Here is a 24,755-nt window from a genome sequence, read left to right on the forward strand (position 1 = left end):
ATGGTTGATTGCTAGCAAACAATAACCTACTGACACATGTATGGCGGCATGCGGTAATGATAGAGTGAACATTAAAGTGTCTGAGGTATCTACCTGCCATCATTGCGGCAGCAAAAAGGCTTGCTGCACCGTTATGTCCGTTTTCGTCAGCAAGGTTTAATTTCAAATGGGCATAAGCAGAAAAATAGATGCCAGAAAATGGAATGTCACGCAAGAAACAGGCTCGTGCACCCTGAAAGTAATATCAAATGTAAACTCTTAATTCTAATGGAGAGAACCTCTGGATTGTTTTAAGTCAGGCCACAGGGTGTGACGGGTTGTGCGTAGGAAAGAAAACAGTGGACGCGCAGAGTAATCTTCGAATCATTTCAATGAGGACCAACGAGTCGAGGACCCTCAGTGTGAGAGTAAAGTGCATTACCAGAACACTATATTTGATTGCTGCTGGGGAAAAACATGAAACATGACTGAAAACATTAAAAATTTTCGCTTTTCTCGCGTGAAAGTTCTACAAATTACTTGAAATCTTTTGTTGCGCTAGAACAGAGTCCAACACAAGGAAATTCCATGAATGATTAACCAATTGTACCTTGTAGAGTCCAGTGACGCCCAGTTCTTTCACACAAGCCAAGGCAGTCACTTTCTTTCCAGGCTGTTCTCCAGCTACTTGTAAGCGAATCTTAACAATCTCAAGAGGATTGGTAAAGAGTACCTGAGCCGCTCCACCCTGCGAAAGACAGACAAAAATGAGGTGTATAGTGATGCTTTTATTTTTGGGCTGCAACAACATGACTCAAAATCCCTGAGACATAAATACAAAGAAACAACCACCATGTTAGTTGATCTAACAAGAGAAGCTAATAAGGAATGCTTTGTTATCATCAACCAGCATGGTGGCTATGACGTAACATGCAAGGTATGTTGAGTGCTCATGTAGAGTGATCTCGAAGGTACTATACGTTCCAGCAATTTCATTGAATGACGGAAAATTTCACCGACTCCGTACTTAATACTTACACATCCACCAGCAATGATCTCATATGGAAGACTTATAAAACCATCATTATCGCTGAAGAAACCTCGAACCATGTCATTAGTCTACAAGAAAAATATTTATATTAACAGAGACATCAATAAATACGCAAAAAATATGAATATGAAGAAAAACAAACTAATCAAAGATCTTGTAGGTAAACTTTTTATTAGAAAAACTAAATGAATACATTAATTAATAGAAAATACTAATTTAAATATCTCGTAGGTAAACCTTTTATTAAAAAAACTAGCGATAGAAACAAGCGGAAATTCGATGTTAAAACAACACATTTAGAATACAATATCAATATCAAAATGATCTTTATTTATAGGAAACGTCATTCGTGTGGCTCTTTTCCATCGCTAGTTTTTAGAATAAAACCAAAATAGTCGTTTTGTTGAACTTTGCACTTCAAATTTCTTTCCAGTTTTGAGGTCTGGCCGGTCGAACTACTGTAGAAGGGGCAGATTCTTAGATTCCTTCCCAATCTCGTATCCAGAGCTCACGTTTCTCTCGGTACTGACCAAGAGAAACTTGGGCTCTGGGTACGAGATTGATTCCCTCTAATCAAAGCAGTGTCCAAATAAGTTTCTTTCGATTGGGGCTGGGGTTTACCTACCGTTAGTTTGATGGCTTTTTCGGGTGAAACTCCTACCAGCTGAGGAAGAAGACCTATGATTTGGAACACAAGATAACTAAATATCGGGATTTATTGCGCGACGATTTTTAGCACAACATCGTTGAGTTAAAAATTGGTGTAGCATGGCGCGTTCAAAAACACAAATCGATGACAATAATGTTTTGATTTTTGAATGTCATTCAAAAAACTGCAACATGTTACCGCAACAAAATATCGTTAAAAATCGTAACCGCACGCCATGTTACACGAGAACAATTTTTCGAGCAACGATTTGACGCGAAACAAAAATTAGTTGGGAATCTTCTCGTGTAACACTACCTTAATACTTCAAAACTGATCGGTTCAACACCCCCAAATTTGGTAAAAATACGTTAAATAGGCCAGTCTTCCAAAGAGAAAATGTTTTATTCTTTTGGTCTTCCCGATTGGCAAAGTGCTTGCGTCAAGCTAGAAGACTCGACACTCCATTGAAATTTATTATTTTGTTATTATACAACCGATTTGCAAGCATACAAGAAAAATCCTTTGTAAGACCCAAATGGGTTTGAGGCTAGAGAAAGGAGATATCAGGCCATACTTGATGCCCTTAAACCTGGGAATTGTTTTTACCTCTATAGAGTCCTCGTATTCCCTCGTTCCTGATCACTTTAATTAAACAATCAAAGCTGTTTTTGTACAGTTTTTCCGCATCCAGAACAGCTCGTTGATTCTGCATTCGCGTCTTGACCAAATCGATTGGATACACGGCGGTAGCACCCGTGGCTGCAAGATAAACAGAAAGAATATGTTAAAGTTAGGTAAAAAAAAAAAAAGGTGAGATGGGTCGTGGAAGGAGGTGAGAGGGACAGTAGAAAGGTTATGAAAAAGGGTAAAAAAGGGAGTAAAATGTTGTCATATGGAATTCGATAAAAAATGGAACGTAGGATTTTGGTGTTGCAGGTTCACCACACAGACAAATGCCAAATTTTAATTTTTTGGAGATTATTTATAGAGATCATTAGTTATTTCCGTACTCTTAAGGGCATTGCTGGGCAAAAAAGAGGTAAACTGACATCACTCCCAAGAACTGTTCCTGTGTCAGAACCCAGGCTACTATGGTTAAAACCTATTCTTGATACCCTGAAACACTCCCTTGGTTGACAAGGAAAAGATTTGTAACACTAACCTCCAGCTATTGAGCCCAGACCAAATCTATATACATTATGTAGTACACTCCAGATAAATGACACTTGCTTTTCATCTGGTTCCATCAACATCTAACAATAAAATAGCTTTTCCATTTAGTATTCATACCGATTTTTATTTTCTAAAATATATTTAAATTAAGTTTAAAAATCCCTGTAAATAAGAGAAAATAAGTCTTGTAAATTGTAAATAATATTGTTAAGTTTATTTTGTTTCGTTTTGTTTTCTGTTCTGTTCTGTGGCGGATTTAGGGGGAGTTCATTGGGTGCAAATGAACCCCCCCACCGGCTGGTACCTTGGATTTTTTATATTTTTTTAAATAAATGAATAAAAGTATGATAGGTCCGCCTTTTGAAAATTAGCACCTTCGCCCACAATAATCGAGCCTGGACTGGTGGATAGGTTATCCTTATCAGGAGCGCCCCTAGGCCAGTGATGTGCCTCATGGGTAAAATGATGATGCAAAAGAACGTTATTGTTGTGCCGAGATTTGCAAAAATGAACCCCCCTCTTAAAGTCCTGAGTCCGCCACTGTTGTTAAATAAATATTGTGTAGTTCCGGAAATTATCCATACACCCCCCCCTCACGGAGGAATTTTTTGAGACCCCTCCTCTCCTTACTCTCAGAAATTCCAATTTTCTTCCATACAAACTTTGTAATTTTGTTCTTTATTTGTCCCCCCCCCCCCCCCCCGCCAGAAATTCCAAATTCCTCTGTGAGAGGGGGGAGGGGGTATGTGTTGGGGCCACTAGCTCAACAGTATAGAATTCCTGTTTTCCCCCCGTTTTGTGTAATGTGAGTCCGCTAACCAGTTAATGTCGCTGTCGCGTCACGTCGTGTGCACGTTGTCGTTTGTAGTGTTAGTGTAATGTGATCATCAGCTTCATGTGTTATTATCTCGTGCAGTGTGTTCATCAATTGGTAAATTCTTTGCCATTGCTTGCTTGCAGTATTGTACCATCGTAATGTAATGCTCTTTGTTTTAGGATTTTATTGTGTATCGGATACCTGTGAAACCTTTTGATGAATAAATCAAATTCAGTACATATGAAGTTGAGACGTGTGTGTTTAACCCTACAGTATGGATAATTTCTGGAACTACATACTAAAAGAAAGGTTTTTCATTTAGTCTTGTAAATCATAGGTCTTGTAAACTGATAAGTTTATTTTGTTTTGTTTTCCGTTACTAAAATATTGTGTAGTTCTGGAAATTATCCATACTCCCAACACCCACGTAGGAATTTTTTTGAGACCCCTCCTCTCCTTACTCCCAGAAATTCCAATTTTCTTCCATACAAACTTTGTAATTTTGTTCTTTATCTGCCCCCCCCCCCCCCTAGAAATTCCAAATTCCTCTGTGGGGGGTATGGATAATTTCTGGAACTAAACATCAAAAGAAAGGCTTTTCATTTAGTCTTGTAAAGCATTCAGCAAGAGTTAATCTAGAAAAAGTATGCAAACTGACTTACCTCTTCATCATGTCTTTCAGTTGAGAATACTTTAAAAACATCGTGCTTTGGCAGGATGTGATGAATGTCTGAGATTGTTATTCGACTGTTGAGAAAAAAGTTTATCATTTCAGATCCTTTAAAACAATTAATATATTCCTCTTACATACTGGCTGTAAGTACATGCTACCGTTTTTAGCAAATGCAATGTTTTGTTACCTTTCCAAAAATAAATAAAAAAAATGGACACACACAAGTAGTTTCCATGCACAGAACTTAGACAAAAATGATTAGGAGCTGCTTATGTTTTCGGATTAGAGCAACAGACCTTCCAAGTGGGGTAATCCACAACCGGCAGAACGAAGACTGGGAGTGGATGAACAAACAATGAATGGTGAGATAAAACAAAGAACGCAGCTCACATGTAGAACAATACACATTGTTCACTATAATCCATGCTTTCTTTGCTTTTGTTAATTTATCCAATCCCAGGTTTCGTTCTACCAGTGGACACCGACCCTTCCAAGTGGTGCAATGTTTTCCCATTATAGACCATGTGTCATTCTCTTGAGGATAATATTCTTTATTTGATTTATATTTATATTCTTGTGTTAATGAGATGAGTGTGCAACCAAGTTGAAAACTGGTTGATAACATACTGGTTGAAGATTTATTCGAGTTTGTTGCGTTACGTTTGTACTAGCCATATTTGGAATGATGATGTAAGTGATCACGCAACAGTATTCGTAATTTGAAAAATAAATCAGTTCTGCTCCAGATTTTGTGCTGTTTAGTTTTTTTTTTTTTTTTGTTTAGTCCAAGTTTTAGTTTTAGTTTCACTTATTTTCCTGTGACCTATCTTGGAAAAGACCTGCAATGAGTTTCATCATCTTTGCCGTTCAACATCCACTTGGTCACAAGTGAAAGAGGTGAAAAAAAACAACTGAGTTCCAGATGGGATTTTTTTTACCTTTCATAATCTAGATCAGGGAGGCTCTAACCACTGAGTCATTCATGACCTAGTATAGGCCAATCTTTGTTTCCGTTTTGTCCTCATTAGCATAAAAAAATTTCTAGCTACAAGCAAACTGACTCAAGAAATCAAAAGAGAATGTCTTATTTAGTAACTACTGAAAATTTGAGAATAATATGTTCAATATTTTGGGAGTAAAATGTTTTTGAAAGCACTATGATTTACAAAGAAATGTATGGTGATGTGGCAAGTCTCGTAGCTTGAAATGTCTTTAATGGTAATGAGGAAAAAACGTAAACAAAGATCGGTGTATAACCATTAGAGTTCTCAGAGACTCAGTGGTTAGAGCATCTTACTAAATAAAATAAAATAAAATAAAATAAAATAAAATAAAATAAAATAAAATAAAATAAAATAAAATAAAATAAAATAAAATAAAATAATAAAAAAATAAATAAAATAAAATAAAATAAAATAAAATAAAATAATAATAATAATAATAAATAAATAAATAAAAGAACAAAAACAAACAAACAAACAAACAAAAAAAGAGCATCCGACTAGATTATGGAGGTTGTGCATTCAAATCTTATCTGGAACTCTGAGTACTCTCTCTTTTACCTGCCATCATTCAATCATCTCATTATCATATGTATGTCTTATATTCATTCTGACACATGGTTTGTAATGGGAAAAAATTGCACCACATGTGATAAATAAGGTATATTGCTATACCAGCTGCAGTCTTACAATAACAACTTACCCTCTTCTGTCCACATCACAAAGATGGTACAGAATGTCCACTTGTAAAGGAGTGACCTGTAGAAAATAACATCTGATTATGGATGTACCATGACATTGTTGAACTGTATTTTAAGAGTGCCTATCACCCTTCTGACTCCCTTATCAGGCACAGATAAATTAAATTTGGAATATGACATTGTTTTACCCATTGCTCTTATAGAAATTATTGCAAGTTGGTTTTCACATAGTAGCTGGTGTTTCAAATTTCAAGGAACAACAAATAACCATAAAATAATCCTTCCTCATACATCACAGCATTAGCATTTGACATGGAAAAAACCTTTATAACTTTCAAGAAGCCGCACTCAGCTATGCAATTTTTCAGGTCATTCAACATCTTACCCCATGTAGAATTGATACTGAAAATACATGTATTTTCAGACAGACAGACAGACAGACAGATTTACTGTCTTACTGATCAATTTGAACCCCCCTCCCCCCGTCCCCCAGTTGGCTCAGTTCAGTTGCTTGGGCACTGGCCTGTTGTGTGGGAGGTCATGGGTTGAAGCCCTGTGGATGAACAATCTGAGTAGGAGGTGTGGCATTTACTTTAAAAGTCTCATTCAGGGACATTACACACAGAGGGCCACAAGGGAGTAAGGTTTATAGTGTATGAAGACTTTGTTATCCAAGTACAGGTTCCTTGCATGTGACTTCAAAGCAGGTTAATTTGGAGGACAAAACAAAAGAATTTCAATCTCATGACAATTGGAAACCATCGTTATGGCCTCCAAATTTAGCTGTATTCTGACGTGCTGCAAGCAGTCTATTCTGGGCTTGTGTTAATGCAGTTTGAAAATTCTCACATATTTTTGTGACATATTCTCTCATACCTCTGGATGTGTCTTAAGAACCTCATGCAGGAAGTCCTCTACAGTTAAAGAAAAAAAAACTTGTCAAAAATAAAAATATATAGCTTGAAATCCAAGATTCTATAAGTTCTGATGTTTTGAAAGTGTCTACTATTGGTCATGTTCTTTGATAAAATAAAGAAATAGAAATAAATAGTCCTTCTTTTAAAGTGGATTTCATAAGCCTGTGAAACAAAATGTACTAATTATTAGAAGTTTACTAGTCAAAAAAGACAAAAGAAAACGAAAAATTATCATGAGGTAGTGATTAATCTGCTATTTAAAGAGTATATCACAGATTTATGAAAACCACTTTCACAGCTACACCACCAGCTAGATAGTGCTACCCTATGATCATTCTAAGCTTTCTGTATAAATTAAGAATGTCATTCATGACAGAGCTAAGAAGACCTCACCTTTCTTTATTTCTTTATATCGTTTCCCCTTGGCCACTTTATTGGAAACATCATGAAGGATGAGAATGTTATCAAGCATGCTATTGAATGCCCTGTAGTAACCGTAGCTTACACGGTGACGTGCTTCACCTCCTGCCACCTAATTGGGTACAAAAAAATGCTTGAAGACTCGCCCATTCATCTTATGATACTTTACAACACTTGAATAAAAAACGCATGCGTCCACTTTCCATGTCAAAATAATCTCTATTGATTAAAAATACTATAACTGATTGAAGTCAGGATTCATAATATTACTTTTTTTTAATTAATTTTTTTTACAAAAGTTTTGATCCCTGAACACACTGAAAAGATCTGCGTTAACGGATTGAAACATCTGTAAAATTGTTTTAAATTTTTAAAGTCAGAGACAAACATTTCATGTAATAAATCTCTATAGATTCATTGCTTATATATACAAATTACTATTACTACAATCTATATGCTTTAACACACCGTTAAGAGATATGCTCGCACATATGGAGTAAGAAGATGGCCTCTAAGAGTCTTCATGATTTCTGCAAACCTTGTAGCTGGTATTTCACCATTTGACATTTTTGCATAAAAGAATGCCTGGCGCTGGTATTCCTTTTCAAAATCCTGAAATATAGCCAACAACAAAAATTCATACTCAAACATTAAACAGCAACTGAATATATAAATCTAACATAATTTGCCTTCATGGTAATTTTTACCCAAATGTTTAGTTTCAGAAAACATTAACTAGGGATATGAATTTCTATGAATATAATTATATATGGATGTCAGGATCATTCAATGAATACAGGCTTTGCATCATCACGTGATGGCAGCCATGACAACAATTGAGTCTTTTCTCCTGGGCCCAGTCGTACGAAGCCTAGATAGCGCTATCCAGTGGATAAATTTATCGGATAACAGCATTGATAAGGATTTATCCGCTGGATAGTGCTTTAATCCAGGCTTCGTACAACCAGGCCCTGGTAACTAAATTCTTTCTCTTGTAAATGAGATTAGAGAAGCTTCAATTGTTCCTGCCTCCTGTCATGGCTGCCATCACTTGATGGTGCAATGCCTCCATAAGGACCTACTGTACACCTATTTCAAAAACCATCAATGGTCAATGATCTGAAATCTAGGACTGAAATGGATTGTGCCCAGTTATGTAAGCTGTGAATAATTTTGTGATTTTAAATATTAGTAGTTTGCAACAAGTTATTATCAAAATAATATGCTGGCCAACTTTGAGTGATGACCTGCATTAGTAAATTGTCCAGCTAAGTGTATTTTGAATTTTTAATGAGAAAACACTCAGTCCCCCACAATTCCACCTGGTCTCAGATTTTAGATTTTTGATCTCTGACTGATAATGTTTTTAGAAATTAAATGAAATACATATAGGTATTATATTATTATTATTACTTATTGTTATTACGAAATTTCAATGTCTTCAATTACTGCAGTTTTCAATATTATGCTAGCTCTTTAGTTGCAAGCTCATGATGATATGTTTTTGCTTCTGCTTGAACCTTCAATCCATGACAAAATCAAAATGGAGCAAGTGTGCAATTCACACCAACCTGATTCAGTTTGGGTTAATGCATAAATTATGGACATTTCTAAGCAACACTAATTAATATAATAATATTAATATATTAATTAATATATTATCATTATATCATTATATTATTATTGTATTAATATTAATGGATGATATTAATTACTTATTAATTAACGTAATGACAATCCTTAATTGGAAGTTTTCTCTACTATTTGCAAGAACGAAAATTTGTTACATGAAAAGTGATAATAACAAGCAACATTTCTTGCAAATCAATGGTAATGTAATAACGTCATTACAGCACCTTAGTTTATATCAATAATGTTTACCTGAAGGAGATGAGAAAACTCATGAAATGGTACACATCTGTCCTTTTTCGCTCCAAAGTAACTGTTTATTAACTCTGACTCGAAATGGAATTCAAGTTTATCGTAGAATTTTGTCTTTTTGATGACAGTCTGGAACTCATCTGTAAAAGAAAAATTCCTATTTATATAATAATACAATAATTTTAAAAATACAAATAAAACAAAAATAATTCATGGTATTTAGCAGTGGCTCTAGAAGAGCTCTTTAAATTGAGTTTTGCAGAGGAGGAAAAACTGGAGAACCTGAATAAAAATCTCCAAACACGAAAAGGAATCAACATGCAGCTCCACTAATTATGCAACACTGAGATTGGGAATCTTGAGGCAGGTAATAATGCAGAGAGGCAAGCATGTACTATAAGCAGGGCTTAAAATGATGGCAGCCCAGCTTAAACTGTTTGCCTTGCTGGTCACGTTTAGCCAGAAATGAGGTTAAAACAAATTTGACCTGTGTTCATGACAAACGACGGATCAGCTGTTATTTTAGGCCCTGATAAGAGTACCCATGCTTGAGAGATAAATGTACTAATAAAGAAAAACAATAGTGTATATATTGAATTGTTTTAAATTTACTTACCAAAAGAGACAGAACCTTTGCCATCCAAGTCAAATAATTGAAAAATCAATTTGTGATAGCTATCAGGGTCACGAAGAAGCCCCTCAAATGCAACAAACTCACTGAATGAAATAAGTCTAGGAAAACAAAAACAAAAATCCATTAATTTCGATGTATAGTCTTACACTTATGTGCAAATGCTTCACATGCATTGTGAACTATTTAGCACAAGTTTCGGGGGCATGAGTGGATCTTACAGTGTACATTCTATTTCTTTACAAAGCATCTGCACAAGGCCAGTTAGTATCATGTTATGGTGAAACTTGTAACTGATGATTTGTCCGACAATGCTGCTGCAAATAAGTTGCTGCTACAAATTCCACTATATATGTAACAGCCACTTTACAGCCGCATTATTGGAGATGGACCAAAACCTTCTTTTAGGGCAAACATTTTGTACTGGATTATAATATGACTGCTGACTACTGACTGATAAAGTTGTCACACATTTGGCATTCATCGCATGCAAAAATACTTAAGCAAGTATGAAAACAGATAAGTTTTCATGGAAAGTTACCCCTTTATATTTGGGTAATTCAACAAATAGAATATTGAAAACCTTAAAATCCTATCTCTACTTGTGTAATATGCTGTCTATATAATAAGTATAGGTTTAAACAACCCATTCTATAATCTACTACTAAAGATATTACAGGAAATGTTACTGTACACATAATTGTCATCTTTTCATAAATGATTTGTAACTAACCCATCTTTGGTCTGGTCAACAACACCAGCTAGTAGGGATAATGTTGTTTCATCATATTCTTGAATCTTTTGCATGCCAAGGTAGTCCCTGATAAGGTTTTCTGGTGTCATGTACTTTTGTCCATCCTGTTCAACTGTGGCATACTGTTGGAGAATGGAAAGGTTCAGTATTTTTGACCACAATTAGTTCAAGAATGCAAACACAGACTGCTACTTGTTTTTGTATATGTGGTAATAAACTCATCGTGGTTGTTGTTGTGGTTATCCCAGTATTTCATGAGTCTCCAGCATAAAAAAGGCATGATATTTGCTTTGGTTGCTCAACATAAGGCTAAATTCCAAAGTCATAGCCTACAACTGTACAGTAGATCTATAAACTGACCATACCATTTCAGCATTGAACCACAGTACTTGGAGTTCAGAGATGAATATCAATAAGGCCAAACAAAAAAATAAGTGTGTTTCCTGTTGCATGAGAAAAATAATTGGGGTGGGTAGGTAGGATTTTTTTACTGATACAACAGTGGAAATGAGCTTACTGGGAGCCCTGTGGTGCATTTGCGAATGAAAAAATATTAGGGTCGACAAAAATCAGCAAGAAAATTAGGGTCGATTGCACAGCAGGAAACACACTTATTTTTTTGTTTGGCCTAGTCCATAGTAGTATTGATATGAGATTTTCTCTGATATGCCCCAGTTTATCCTATTGTTATAAGATAAACTTGTAGTGTGAAAAAATGATAAGTTACTTATATCTTAGCTATGTGTCAATAAAAGTAATTTCTAAAGAAGCTTAGCTAGACTTGGCTTCACTTTGTGATTATTAGTGCCTCTTGTGTGCATCCATCTGCATAATTTAGTGTGAGATGCACAATGAAGGAGCAGATGTAGGTAATTTGAGTTGGTGGGTTCCCTCCCAAAACAAATATCAATCTCTCTTTCCCAGAAATGCTATTTTCCATATTTTCAAGAAAATCCTTGAAAGGAAGGGTGTTCACAGGCAATGACATTCCTGTAGATCCAATGTTGTTCTACATGTATGTTTGCAGCATAGCCAATCAGAATGCAAGGCTTAATAATAATAGCCCACTGGTTAGATTACAAATAATTATATTCTTGTAATGCAATACAGTAAAAACCCACATAAAAGAACAAGTGGGTTAAGAACACCCAGCCTGAATTTGGGCATTTTAAGTACCATGTAAATAAGAACACAATCAGCCTGAAATAGCAAAAAGTGTTCTTAAAAAAAATAAGATCAATATTTTTGCCTCCTCATCAGTACTCATGTATACACTGATGGAGGAGGGGGGGGAGACAGTTTAGATTACAGTGTTAGCAGTAGCAGACTCCAAGCCTGACCTGACAATAATTTATTTTTCTACTGTTTTGATACAGCTAACTACTATTATTGCAGTCAAGATTTTTTTAAATAACATCTTTGAACTTACACATTGATATCATCTACATGTATTGCTAGTCTATAGTAATACTGTATGTATTTTAGAAACATTTATTTTAAGAACACCTTAAGAACACCTTCAGGCTGATTTTTCGGTAAACACCTGTTAAATAAGAACAAAATCAGCCTCAACTCCAAAAATGGGTGTTCTTTTATGTGGGTTTTTACTGTAACAGGACTCAAATCTCTCAAGATATAAATATATGTTGCCGTGTTGGTTTATATGACAAGAGAAGCTAAAGAGAAATACTTTGTTATTGTCAACCAACATGGGGGATATGATGAGACATGTACACCAAGAATATATAGCATCTGATTTTTGCATGAATACTGCCAGAGGAAGTCAGTACCTTTTTGGGGTCATTTTCAAAATTTTCAACAAGCATCCCTGCCCTCCCACATTCACATAATTGATCATCATTAATTGAGGTTTTGTGTGATAATATAATATCCCTTTACACTTAATCATTTATGAGCAACGATGGAAAAGTATTCCATCACCCTGTCATCCAAATTGGCTGCCAGAAAACGTGAAATATAAACAAGCCAAACCGGTATATCTGAGGGGTATACAAAATATACCTCTCTTAAATTCCGTTATTAGAACTGAACCTGCAAACTAAAGTTACCGCAGCACTCCAATAATATTTAAGACGACAATGATAGCGTTATTACTTCCTGATGATAAACGAAACACGATTTTTAGAGGAACAGAAAACATCATGGCTACATAACTTTTCTAACGAGTGGTTGCTCACTGGAAATATTTATTTGCATTGCTTTTTACGAAACTGCAACCACAGATCGAATTGAAACCTTTAAATTATAATCGAGATAACAAAAGATAAGATGTTAAGGCTTTTCAACAAGTAAAGACCCGAGTAGCTGTCTTTCTTTAAGTCAAAGTACAATGTACATGTTTTTTCCTCCAAAACCAGAGGTTAAATATACAGGTATTTAGACCACAAAGTAGCTGGTAAACTAACCTTGTTAAAGATTCGTTGAAGCTCCTTTGGATCAGCTGGCCTCACAGAGTACTACAACAATAAAACACCTTGAGATAAATTGTTATAAAACGACGCAAAATGATACGATAAAATTTTAAAAAGGAGGGAATTTGTAAGGAAAATAGCCAAAGCTTACATCAACAATGATCGCCTTGCAGTTCGCCCTTGATACTAGCGGCCATCCAAAATTCCTCGTTATAGAGTCTTTTCGTCTTATTTCCTCTAGCATTGTTAATATTATTGGTGAAAAAACGAATAAAAAATCTAATAAATGAAAGAGTTTCTCATTCTGCAACCAAAGCACGAGATATTATAAACATTGATTGTACAACTACTATGGGTTTCCTGTGGTGTTTTCCTCACGAGCGCGCCAATACCAAATATGGTGATGTGCATGTGATGAGCATGTGATCGTATTCGTGAACATGCAAGGGAATCTTTGAAAGGGAAGGGAGGGTGGCAAAAACGACAAATCGGACAAATCGGCCTTGGGCCATGAACGTACAGAAAAAAATGACAATAGTTTAATCAATAAGAAGGAAAAAAAAGAGAAACAAATTTTTGTTGATTAATAAGGGAGCAGAAAAGCTTGAGTCATACAAATAGAAATGCTTTATAAAGAATGAAGGAGAATAATATAGAAAACAATAAGCCGAAGAAATAAAAGATTAGATTAGAATTAGATTAGCAAGGTATTTTTGTTGTTGAGTTGCTTGTTTTCAGTCAACTGAATTTGAATATCTAGGACATTTTTGTTGTTGATAAGAAGTGAATAATAAAAAGCTAGAACAACGAAAACAACGACAACTAACTTAATGAATACTACAGTACTACATTACTGATGCATGCTAGCTCTCTATAAATCAGTCTGTAATTTTGCCGCTTTAAAATGGGGCAGGCAACCAATTGGAGAGGTTTTTCAGATGCAATGAGCGCACAATCTAGTACCCAGAGTCTTCCGGCGCCTTCCTGTCGTCAGTGCCTGGGACAGCGCCTGGTTTGGTCTCTAGTACCCAGATATAGCCTTTATTTTCTACTGCGCAAACCTTTATTTCTTACCGCGCATTTCGTCGAGCATGCGCAGTAAGAAATAAAGGGTATGGGTACGAGATTGCTTACGGTATTAAAATCCTAGAACCAATATCGAGACCTAAAATAATAACCGTTACTGGAATTCACACTTGTACATCATAACAGCACAAGGATAATCTTTTAGAAGGCGACTTTGACCGCGGACTGGATCTTTAGCAAAGAACTTCTAAGCGCAGGAAAATGGAAGGGAAACAGGGACGTAGCCAAGGTTTCCCGTAGGGGAGAGGGGGCAAATTAAAAATTCCGCCATTTGATTTGAGCCCCCGAAAGACCGAACCCAAAAAAGACTTTTTAAAAACCAGCGTTACGCCTTTTTTTATTAAAGGTAAAATTTTAAAAAGCTAAAATTTAAAAATTATCGTATAAATTCTAATGAGTCGCCATTTTGCTGCCGCGAGGGTTATAGGGTAAGATGGTGAATTCTTAAACAGGGGAGGATCCAGGATTTTTTGAAAGGGGGGGTTGTAGCATTGATTGAGGTGGTTGATAGATATAGCAGACCAAAGGGTTAGGGAGACGATTATTTGCTGCTGGCGAGCATGGTTGTTTCAGGTCCCACACACGGCGTATAGAGAAAAAAAAGCGAGCGAAATGTGTTCGGCACCCCTGTTTTAATGAAACTCGTGATGCTTTTGGTGTTGTCATGAAAAAAAAAAAAGAATAAGAATAAGAATAATAAATCACGATGGCTCTCATAGGGGGGGGGGGGGGGGGGGTTGCAAACCCCAAAACCCACCCCAAGATCCGCCAATGTTGAAAGAAACTTTGGGAATAAACTGTGTAGCAAGACTACGTTATATCACTTCAAAAACACTTCAATAGTTGTTTAATTCTAGAAGTAATTTTTATTAAATCATTCCACTAATAAAAACGCAAACAATTGCAAAATAAAGTAAACACTAGCAAGTTATACAGCATATAATGCATATCTAATATATTTAGGCACTGCCTAAAAGCGGAGCTCCCGATACGAAATTAGGGAGCCAGGGAGCCCAATTTGAATTAATCTGAAAGGTAAAAATAAGATCGGGGAAAAAATCTTCAATTATTTTTCCATAATAAAAACCATGCATTGAAATCGAATCGAAATGCACTACAGTGGAACCCCGTTAATCCGGCCCCCGAAGGGACATTCAAAAGTGGCCGTTTTAACGGGGTGGCCGTATTAACCGGGCTGTCAAAAATATGTTAAAAACGTGTTTTATTAATCAGTACGAAACTACTAAACAAATAAAGTGCAATAATGCATATGGTATCTTTAAATAATGTTTCTAAAACTTCTGATGCTATTGGAGCTCAGTTATAACTCAACTTTAGTAGTGCTTTAAAACTTTAAATTATACAGTAGTAAAGGACTATAGATATAACAGTAGAACAGAGAAAACTGAGTACAGTAACAACTACTTTTTAAAATAAGTGACTTTGCTCTGTACAGACAAACGAAGCTTCCTTTGAAGCCATACTGACTCGAGGCTGGATATCACCCCAAGACAGGCTATCGGCATGGCTTGTTTCAATACTGTACCGCTATAAAATAAATGCGGACATACTTTAGCGCATCGCGCTGTATACGTGTTTCTCTGTCTGAAGTTGTTGTGTTGATTCTAATTCTACAAAAAGCATTACTGTAGGATGGTAACTGAATGAATAAAAGAATCACAGATTTTGCAGCAATAACTTTACAGTATTTACATTAAGATCTAAATTCTAACCTATTTGTCCTGGCCGGAGTACGGGGTTAAAAAGTATGGAAGTTTGTCAATCGGGCCACAAAAAAGTGGCCGTTGGCCGTATTAACTGGTGGCCGTATTAAGCGGGTACAATTTACAGTAAATGTATGGGCATTTCGTCGGGACCCAAAAGAGCTGACCGCAATAACGGGGTGGCCGTATTAAGCGGGTGGCCGTAAGGCGGGGTTCCACTGTACATTGTTTTCTATGCGCGATCATACTCTCCCACTTAGGAATTTTGTATAAACTCACCACCAGCCACCCCAGGGGCTAGTTTTGTTCTTTGAAGATTCTTCGACAAAGTTTTCCATGGCCGACATTTTTAAGCTTTGAATTCCTGTTTAATTTTACTTTAAAAAAACGAAAGATAACTACAGACAATCCAACAAAATATCAGGTTTAGTGAAAGTTACCTTGGATGTCTTTCATTGAAATCGAAATTTTGGAGATTCCCGATTCTTTTAGGGCAAATCAGGACTATAAAACAGACTTGAAAACTGGTTAAGGCGAGCAAAAAAAAAAAAAGCGTACTTGCGTCTTTTACATAACGATGTTTGGTTTTCCATAGGAATTTTGATGTTTTTACATTAAATGTATTTTTACCGCAATGAAAAAAAAAATGCTTTGGTAGCATCAGAGAGAAAATTGGCTGGAGATCATCAACTAACTAAACTTGAGAAATGAAAGCAAATGTGTCATCAGTTAAAAGAAAAAGCTTTCTTAATTACTTTATTGAAATAATTTTATTCCTTTCATATAAGAATTAATTAGTTTTCGAGAAGCTTGAAAACTAAGCTTACTAAATTTTGAGATTCGATTTTACCAGTTTTCATGTGTGAGAAAGATACGAAAATCACGAAGGATTTCGAAAAACAAAGTTTACATTCAGTATTAAACTTGACAGGAACAACTGACACAAAATAGAAAATAATGCAAAATACAAAATGACTAATTTCTTTGTCAGTAAATTGGCATTTGTAAATGTTTTTGAACATTTTTTAGCTTTATAAAGTGAAAGACAAGGTCTTTATACAACAACATCTCTCAACAACACAAATTTAAGCTCATTTGTATGATCATGGCTAGTTTGAACAACTTAATAAGCAGTTGAATATCTGGTGTAATTTTACATTTCATTCAAAATATAAATAAATAATCTGAAGAAAGATATAAAATTATTGAATGAAAGTCTTCAGCTTTGTTTTGCCGATGGGACCCGCGATAGGAGGCAAACAAAGCTGCATTTTTCTTGAACGAAAAACATACGATAGTTGGTTAAAAACAACCGAATTGTTAATGATTTACAAAGCTAAATAAAGGACGGATATTTGTTGTAATATGCTCTTCATGTTATATTTCATCCAGCATTAAAATAAATTAAGCTTATCCATAGAAATATTAAAAGTTTTGAGAGAAAGTCTTTGATTTGTCAATTCGTCGAGAAAAAATGCTTGTCAAAAAATAATAATATACGATTGTTTGCTAAAAAAACACACCTGAATTCTTGAAGAACACTTCTTGATCCATCTTTGAATACATGAAAGTTTTTTTAATTGTCTTTGGTTTATAACTTGCCCTAAAGCGATTTTTTCTGTGCATTTGAGAGCCGCCTTAGCTAGTAGTTTTGCTTCAAATTCCTTTGTCTTTCACGTTCATTTTCTCTTTGTTCATCCGTCAAGTTTTGCCTCATATTCCTTTTTCTTTCACGATCATGTTCTCCTTGTTCATAATCGAAGTCCCGCCTGGATTTGCGCTTTCTCTCTCTCTGCTTGCCGCTTTTCGGTCTTCGGTGAGATTCCTTCGTCTTTGCCTTTCTTTTTCACGCCTCCAGAGCTTTTCCTCTTCCGAAAAAACTCTTTTACTTCTGGCCTTTCTTTTGGCTTCATTCTCCTCTGAGCTTTCTTTCGACATATCGATTTCGGAAAGGGGTTCCATCGCAAATAGAGTAAATATAAATATAAATATAAGCTTGAATAAAAAATTGTGTTGTTATATATCTTTCGGTATTTCTATACGTAATAACAGGTGTAATTTTTTTTACATATTTGTACGTGTGTACCTTTATTGGTACCCGGATGTTGCAACGCGTCGACATTCCCGCCAAAATAAAAATAAAATCTAACCAGCCAATCGGGATTCTTGTGTACACGGACGCCCAAAGGCCTTTCGGACGCCCGTACGGACGGACGGAAGTGATTGAATGGCCAAGCCCTTTGGAGTCAGTTTGAAAATAACGACAAAATATAAAGGATAATCTAAAGACTGAGGACGTTATATGATGTTTCTCAATCAAGGTGACAGCCATCCCCCTTAATTATATAGGCTCTGGGTAGTTTTGGTCTGGCACACCTAGCCGCATTGAAACGGCTACAACTTCGTCTTGAATAACTCCATCTGCAAGCGCTTTTCACACAATGTCAGGAAGGGATTAAAGGTTTCAAAAAATGATAAATTAGTTTAAAGAGGACTTTTCGTTATGACGTAATGATGACATCATAGAAATCGTTTACCGCTTATTTTCTCGAAAACTAGACCTAAACTTTCAAAGCGACTTGCACCAGTCGATAGTATTCATCAAGGCACTCAACATATTGCAATATGAAAAATATTTATGAGAGTGTTTTCCAAATATTACGCGATGAATATTTTCATGGACTTTTACTATCATTTCCAGCGTGTCAACTTTATACCCTCAAAATCGGGACTTTAATTTAGTGGATTCAATATTTTTAGTAATTAGAATATAGGTACGGATATAGACACTGACCTTATTAAGTATGAATCAAATTGTGACATTCTTTCTAACGTTATGGATTTTTTGATATGAAGCTAAATGACCCCATTTGTTGTCAAACGCGATAGAAAATATCGATGAAAGCGGCATTCAAAAAATCATCGAACGATTTTTTTCTAAATGAAGTCACTAAAAGATGTATCTTTTACAAATATTCTCCTTTAATTTCATATGCATTGAAGGGTTTTAAGGCAGTCAAATAAAAATAAGTATGCTCACAACTATTTATCGCTCACGGCTGCTTCGTTGATTATTCACGCTTGACTTCCGTGTTATTCCTTGTCGTGTGCTGTTAGTTGTGAGCGTACTTAATTTTTACCTGCGAATAACTAGACAAAATGGACGAGCAATAGGACGTTTGCACGATGGCGTCATTGACCTCTACTACCAGACTCCCTTGCACACTTTCTTTTGTTCAGTTAATTAGCACCAATTTTCTTACTATTCTCATGAGGGAATACAAATTTAAATAAGAAAGAAATTTCGCGAAGCATCTTGGTAGTTAGTCTCCCTCGCATCCGTTTTTAGTGTCGGTCGTCGCGCAACGCTCCCTCCCTGTGGGGAGGGAGCGTTGCGTGACGACCGACACTAAAAACGGGTGCGAGGGAGACTACTTGGTAGTGGGAGTCAAATGATGACATCGTGCAAACGTCCTATTCCTGCATTCATATCAAGCATGTGCTCATGGCTGATTCTGCGCATGAGCATAGACTTTGACTTGACGCATGCATCTTAGGGCTTCGAGGGCGATTTGTTGACTATCACTCCCACTATGGGGCTGAATTATCCTCCAAAAAGGCTCAATTATCCTCAGAAGCTCAATTATCCTCCGAAGAGGCTGATATTTTTTATCTGCATTTTTGTATCTGAGGTCAGCCATTGGCCAAACATCGGCCTAAAATTTGAATAACACCTACAAAACCTTTCACTTTACCGTAAAGAAATACCAAATGAAAGCTGTGATAAATTATATGGTTGAATTTGATGAAAACACGGCTTCTCTGTCCTAAACAAGTATCTACACCGTACTATCGACCAAGTACTACTACGAGATTGACTTAGCTGAATAGTCAGTTTCTTTCTGTGTAAACAGCAACCTAAAAGTTGAAACACTTGAAAAGCCTTTCATTTTATCCCTTAGAAAAACGATATGAATGCTGTAATAAGTGACATTGTTCAATTTTTTAGCAAAATAAACTTTATTTACCTAAACTCGTGGAAAGAAGTTAGCCAAGTACGAGCTGCACGTCAAGCACGAGGTAGCGATCGCAAATCGACAGTAATCGGAAAGAAAGAATAATGCCGACATTCCTTCGTTTGAGGGGTGATTGGTTCCGAAGTTTAGCGATTGTCTACGAGACAGACTTCGGTAATCGGCTGACTGCTGATTGGTTGTTCGAGTACTTTTTGGGCTTCCTGCGCTGTTATACTCTTACTCACGGACACACAACCGATGGCATAGTGGCTTCGCCTCTTCGAGGCAGCAGCAAAAAATAACGAAGCCCAATTTATACCTCGGGCATTTCTTCGAAAGCCCGAGTAATAAGGTGTGTATATATCACTTTTACAGAGCAGTACTCGATGTTAATCAGGAAACAAATAAAACTACTATCTTTATAAGCGGCTTTTTTACAAGGGAACAATCTACCGAATATATCATTCTGCACAATCTTCTTTACTTAGACGGCCTGTCGATAGCACCGAGTTTTATTAAAATGTCGATTGAGCCGCTTCAAAGGAGGCGAATCAAATCTCATGCCGCCATTATTCACATTAGTGATTTTTTTGCACTAAAAATCGGTAGTTTACATTTAAGATTTTATCTTTTTTTTACATATTGGATTTTATCGATAATTAATATATTTAACTTTAAGAAGAGATAACTAGCCCGTGGAAAGTCAACTGAAAATAAGGATGGAATATTGTGTAAAAGTGAGTGAAATTTTATTCCTGGCAAAGTAAAAATAGCTATATGTATAATTTGTGTTCATCAGGTTCGTACAGATTCCTCAGTGAAAATTTCCAAAACTTTTCCAAAAGCTTCTCAAAGCCCATCAACTAAAATTTCCAAAATCACATAAATCAAAAAAAAAAAAGTGAAATTCATGGATGAAAAACATTTAACATACAAACCAATACAAAATATGGCACCATATTAACATTTATTTTTCTGTTTATTTCACAAAAAATCTCAACAACTACAAGATAAGAGTTCTGTTGAACTTTCAAATAATAAATCAGTGCAGTTTGTCTTTCATCGGCGTTTTTAATTAAAGTGTATATCAAGGAAAAAAGATTATTTTCAAAATCACTTATTTTTGAACAGTGTAGTAGTATGGTTGCAATATTTTTGTATGTGGACTTCTATTTTCAGAGATATAAACATTTGAAATATTAATATCCAAATGAGATGACGTAAATTCAAGAATAGGTTACATCTGAAGTGAAATAACCTAAAAGTGTACAAAGCCACATATTTCAGACATAAGGATGATTTGCAAACAAAAAAACAACAGTTCTTTCCACAAAAGCATTTTTGTATAATAAATTAGTCTTGAATTTACGTCATCTCATTTGCATATTGATATTTCAGATGTTTATATCTCTGAAAAGAGAAGTCCACATACAAAAATATTGCAATCATACTACTACACTATTCACATATAAGTGACTTTGAAAGAACAAAAAATTCTTGATATACACTTTAATACAACGAAAAGTTAGAGTTCTTTGCAAGGTAGGACCTGGGCAACCAACAGAAAAAAAACATAGCTTTTCCATAGCCCAGTGGTCGAAAAAGAAATTTTCCAAAACTTTCCAGGTCCTGGAAAAATGCATTATTGATTCCCAAAACTTTCCAAGACTTTCCAAAACCCGTACGAACCCTGGCTCATGCACTTGTTTGTGATCGTACATTACTGAAAAGTTGTGTTCTGGCTAGTTTAATCCACCAAACCACATGACCAGTAATACAGAGATAGTTAAACGAAAGGATTCGAATTATTTTCGGAGCTATTTATGACGGAGAAATCTTGATACGGAATTTATCAGTTTGACATCAGTTTGTTTGGTGATAAAGAAAGTGAAAGCGAATGAAATAATACGGTGCATCAGGTTTCCATCTGTTTTGTTTTGCTTTTGACCAGTTTTTGTTTTTGATTTTCCAGTTCGCACTAGCTGCCAAGACATTACAGCTGGTGCAGGAAAGAAAAGTACTAGTGTTTTAGAATAATAAAGGTGAAGTATTTTTCATAGTTTGGGTTGTTTTAATAATATCATAGTGGTTCAATATATATTCGATCGCTTAACGCGCAAGAATACTCTAACCTAGCAAAGTAGTACCGTGCCAGTCGTACCGCAACGGAAACAACGGACAACAAACATACCACTGATAACGCACAACCAGTGAAAAGTGAGTGCAGTGAATGCTCGGATTGGCACCGGGTTGCTTGGCAATGGTACCAGTAGGAGCCGACGTTCAGTTAAATAAAATACCATGAATTTTATTTACAAAAAGAACGCCTCGATTTATTTCTCGGGTTGGATGGGATTCAGCGTCATCTTTTGAGGCGTTCGAAATTTAGGAAGACACAGTCCAAACCTCGTCTCGATGCCAGCATACGTTGCTACGGCAACACGCATTCCACCAATGTGGTCGGGGTTTAGAGACAAGTCTGGGTTTGTCGGGATCAAGTCCGACTTTGAACTTGTCGTTGAACTAGAAACAAAAAAGGCCATACTTAATATTTGTATTCTTGATCGAGATGCCAAGTAGCAGCCGTAAAAACTTTTCGAAAAGTTTTTTTGCGTTTTTTTTTCTCTCGCAGTCGTCGGATTATTTACAGACGTATTATTAGTATATAAGACGCAATTAGTATCCAAGATGCTCATACACTATATAACATACCCTTCAGAGTCGACATTGAATAGTCTCTTTAGCTGTTCATATGTCAGGAGTGTGACACCAAACTGAGGAGAAGATCTGAAAACACGAGCTGGAAAAAAAAAAAAGAAAGAAAAAACAAGATTTTAAAGTTTATACTTTTCATACATATGGACGATGCTTTAGAACTATGAGCGAGGGCAGAGATGACTGAACTCACCCCCAGATCCCTTCCATAACGCCCGTCCACCTTCTTCTTTCATAATCTTGGTGAATGCATCAAATATTCCTCTGTAGATTTGCTGTCCTGGACGGGCTTTGACCTAGTATTAGACAAGGTTTTAGAAAATATTAGACAGGAGGTGTTTGATCTGAGATGAAAGCATATTCATGAGATCCGTACCTGTAACCTGGTCTTGATGACGTCGGCAGGAGTGACCAGGAAGGCTGCCGGAATACCTGGAATTAAAAGATGACAAAACTAAATGAATGAATGAATGAAGAAATGAATAAATAAGCAAGCAATAGAGAATAAAGATAAATTGAAATTATGAAAGAACGAACGAACGAACGAACGAACGAACGAACGAACGAACGAACGAACGAACGAACGAACGAACGACTGACTGACTGACTGTAGACTGACTGACTGAATGCATGTGTATGTATGCATGTATGTTACGTGAATAAACAAATGACTGACTGATAGACTGATAGAGAGGATGAACGGTGGGTGGTTGAGCGGATGGTTGATTGCCAGCAAACAATAACCTACTGACAGATGTATGGCGGCATGCGGTAATGATAGAGTGAACATTAAAGTGTCTGAGGTATTTACCTGCCATCACTCCGGCAGAAAATTGGCTTTTTGCACTGTTATGTCCGTTTTCGTCAGCAAAGTTTAGTTTCAAATGGGCATAAGCAGAAAAATAGATGCCAGAAAATGGAATGTCACGCAAGAAACAGGCTCGTGCACCCTGAAAGTAATATCAAATGTAAACTCTTAATTATAATGGAGAGATGGTTGTGTTTAGGGAAGAAAATGTCAGTGTACGCGCAGTGCAATCCTCGAATCATTTCAATGAGGACCAACGAGTCGAGGACCCTCAGTGTGAGAGTAAAGTGCATTACCAGAACACTACATTTGATTGCTGCTGGGGGAAAACATGAAACATGACTGAAAACATGAAAAATTTTCGCTTTTCTCGCGTGAATGTTCTACAAATTACTTTTGTTGCGCTAGAACAGAGGCCAACACAAGGAAATTCCATGAATGATTAACCAATTGTACCTTGTAGAGTCCAGTGACGCCCAGTTCTTTCACACAAGCCAAGGCAGTCACTTTCTTTCCAGGCTGTTCTCCAGCTACTTGTAAGCGAATCTTAACGATCTCAAGAGGATTGGTAAAGAGTACCTGAGCTGCTCCAGCCTGCCAAACACAGACAAGAATGAGGGTGTTAGTGATGCTTTTATTTTTAGGCTGCAGCAACATGACTCAAAATCCCTGAGACATAAATACAATGAAACAACCACCATGTTAGTTGATCTAACAAGAGAAGCTAATGAGGAATGCTTTGTTATCATCAACCAACATGGTGGCTATGACGTAACATGCAAGGTATGTTGGTGCTCATGTAGAGTGATCTCGAAGGTACTACGTCCCAGCAATTTCATCAGTTGAATGAGCAGTAACCTCGCACGCTTTTAATAAGTCAACGGAAAATTTCACTGACTCCGTACGTTCACATTGTAGTATGCCGTGAAGTTATACAGTCCTATGAAATCTACCCCATCTGTTTGGACAATCGACTTAATTAAGCATATAGGGTGCAGAAGGACATACTGATGATAACGGTTAAATTGTTTCCTATAAACCCTTTTCATGAATAGATAACACTCTAGTCAGAGTCAGAGTCACCTGATAAACTACAAAACTGAGAGCGGCAAGGATTATACATTTGACATGTTTCCGTGAGCACTCGATAACTATTGATGGACTTGAGATTTTTTACAAGTTACAGTTTCACCTGCTATGGCTATCCACAAGCTATAGTTTGTATCAAACGTTTTACTTATTAGATAAGTATGAAATGCTTTGTAGATGCCTTTGGTAAAACCTAACTTTATAAAATAAATGTATGGATGAATCAAAGTCTTCATTA

At 36.2% G+C, this 24,755-nt stretch overlaps 1 protein-coding gene across 5 annotated transcripts in view; it reads right to left on the reverse strand.

Annotated features, from left to right (window-relative positions):
• The window catches only part of LOC116308296 (electrogenic aspartate/glutamate antiporter SLC25A12, mitochondrial), a 48,523-nt gene that overhangs the window by 2,260 nt on the left and 21,508 nt on the right, over positions 1-24,755 (reverse strand). For 3 of the 5 annotated variants that reach the window (XM_031718684.2, XM_031718685.2, XM_031718686.2), the window contains 6 exons: positions 23,885-24,022; positions 23,432-23,570; positions 22,997-23,052; positions 22,814-22,916; positions 22,618-22,705; positions 20,866-22,428 (listed from right to left, as the gene is read on the reverse strand). In XM_031718684.2, coding sequence (XP_031574544.2) covers positions 22,239-22,428; positions 22,618-22,705; positions 22,814-22,916; positions 22,997-23,052; positions 23,432-23,570; positions 23,885-24,022 — 714 coding nt within the window. In that variant the 3' untranslated portion in view covers positions 20,866-22,238. Of the gene's footprint in view, positions 1-93; positions 233-589; positions 728-1,017; positions 1,099-1,655; positions 1,709-2,285; positions 2,439-2,841; positions 2,933-4,331; positions 4,417-6,046; positions 6,103-6,920; positions 6,959-7,354; positions 7,494-7,849; positions 7,994-9,262; positions 9,403-9,878; positions 9,995-10,626; positions 10,770-13,073; positions 13,125-13,230; positions 13,423-20,865; positions 22,429-22,617; positions 22,706-22,813; positions 22,917-22,996; positions 23,053-23,431; positions 23,571-23,884; positions 24,023-24,755 lie in introns of those variants that run through there. The other 2 variants (XM_089033163.1, XM_089033164.1) reach the window with 2 other exon arrangements.

This window comes from Actinia tenebrosa, unplaced genomic scaffold (genome assembly GCF_029948245.1).
Source record: "Actinia tenebrosa isolate PJP-AT-01 unplaced genomic scaffold, QUT_ActTen_1.0 PGA_scaffold1__47_contigs__length_23844297, whole genome shotgun sequence".
NCBI classification, from domain to species: domain Eukaryota; kingdom Metazoa; phylum Cnidaria; class Anthozoa; order Actiniaria; family Actiniidae; genus Actinia; species Actinia tenebrosa.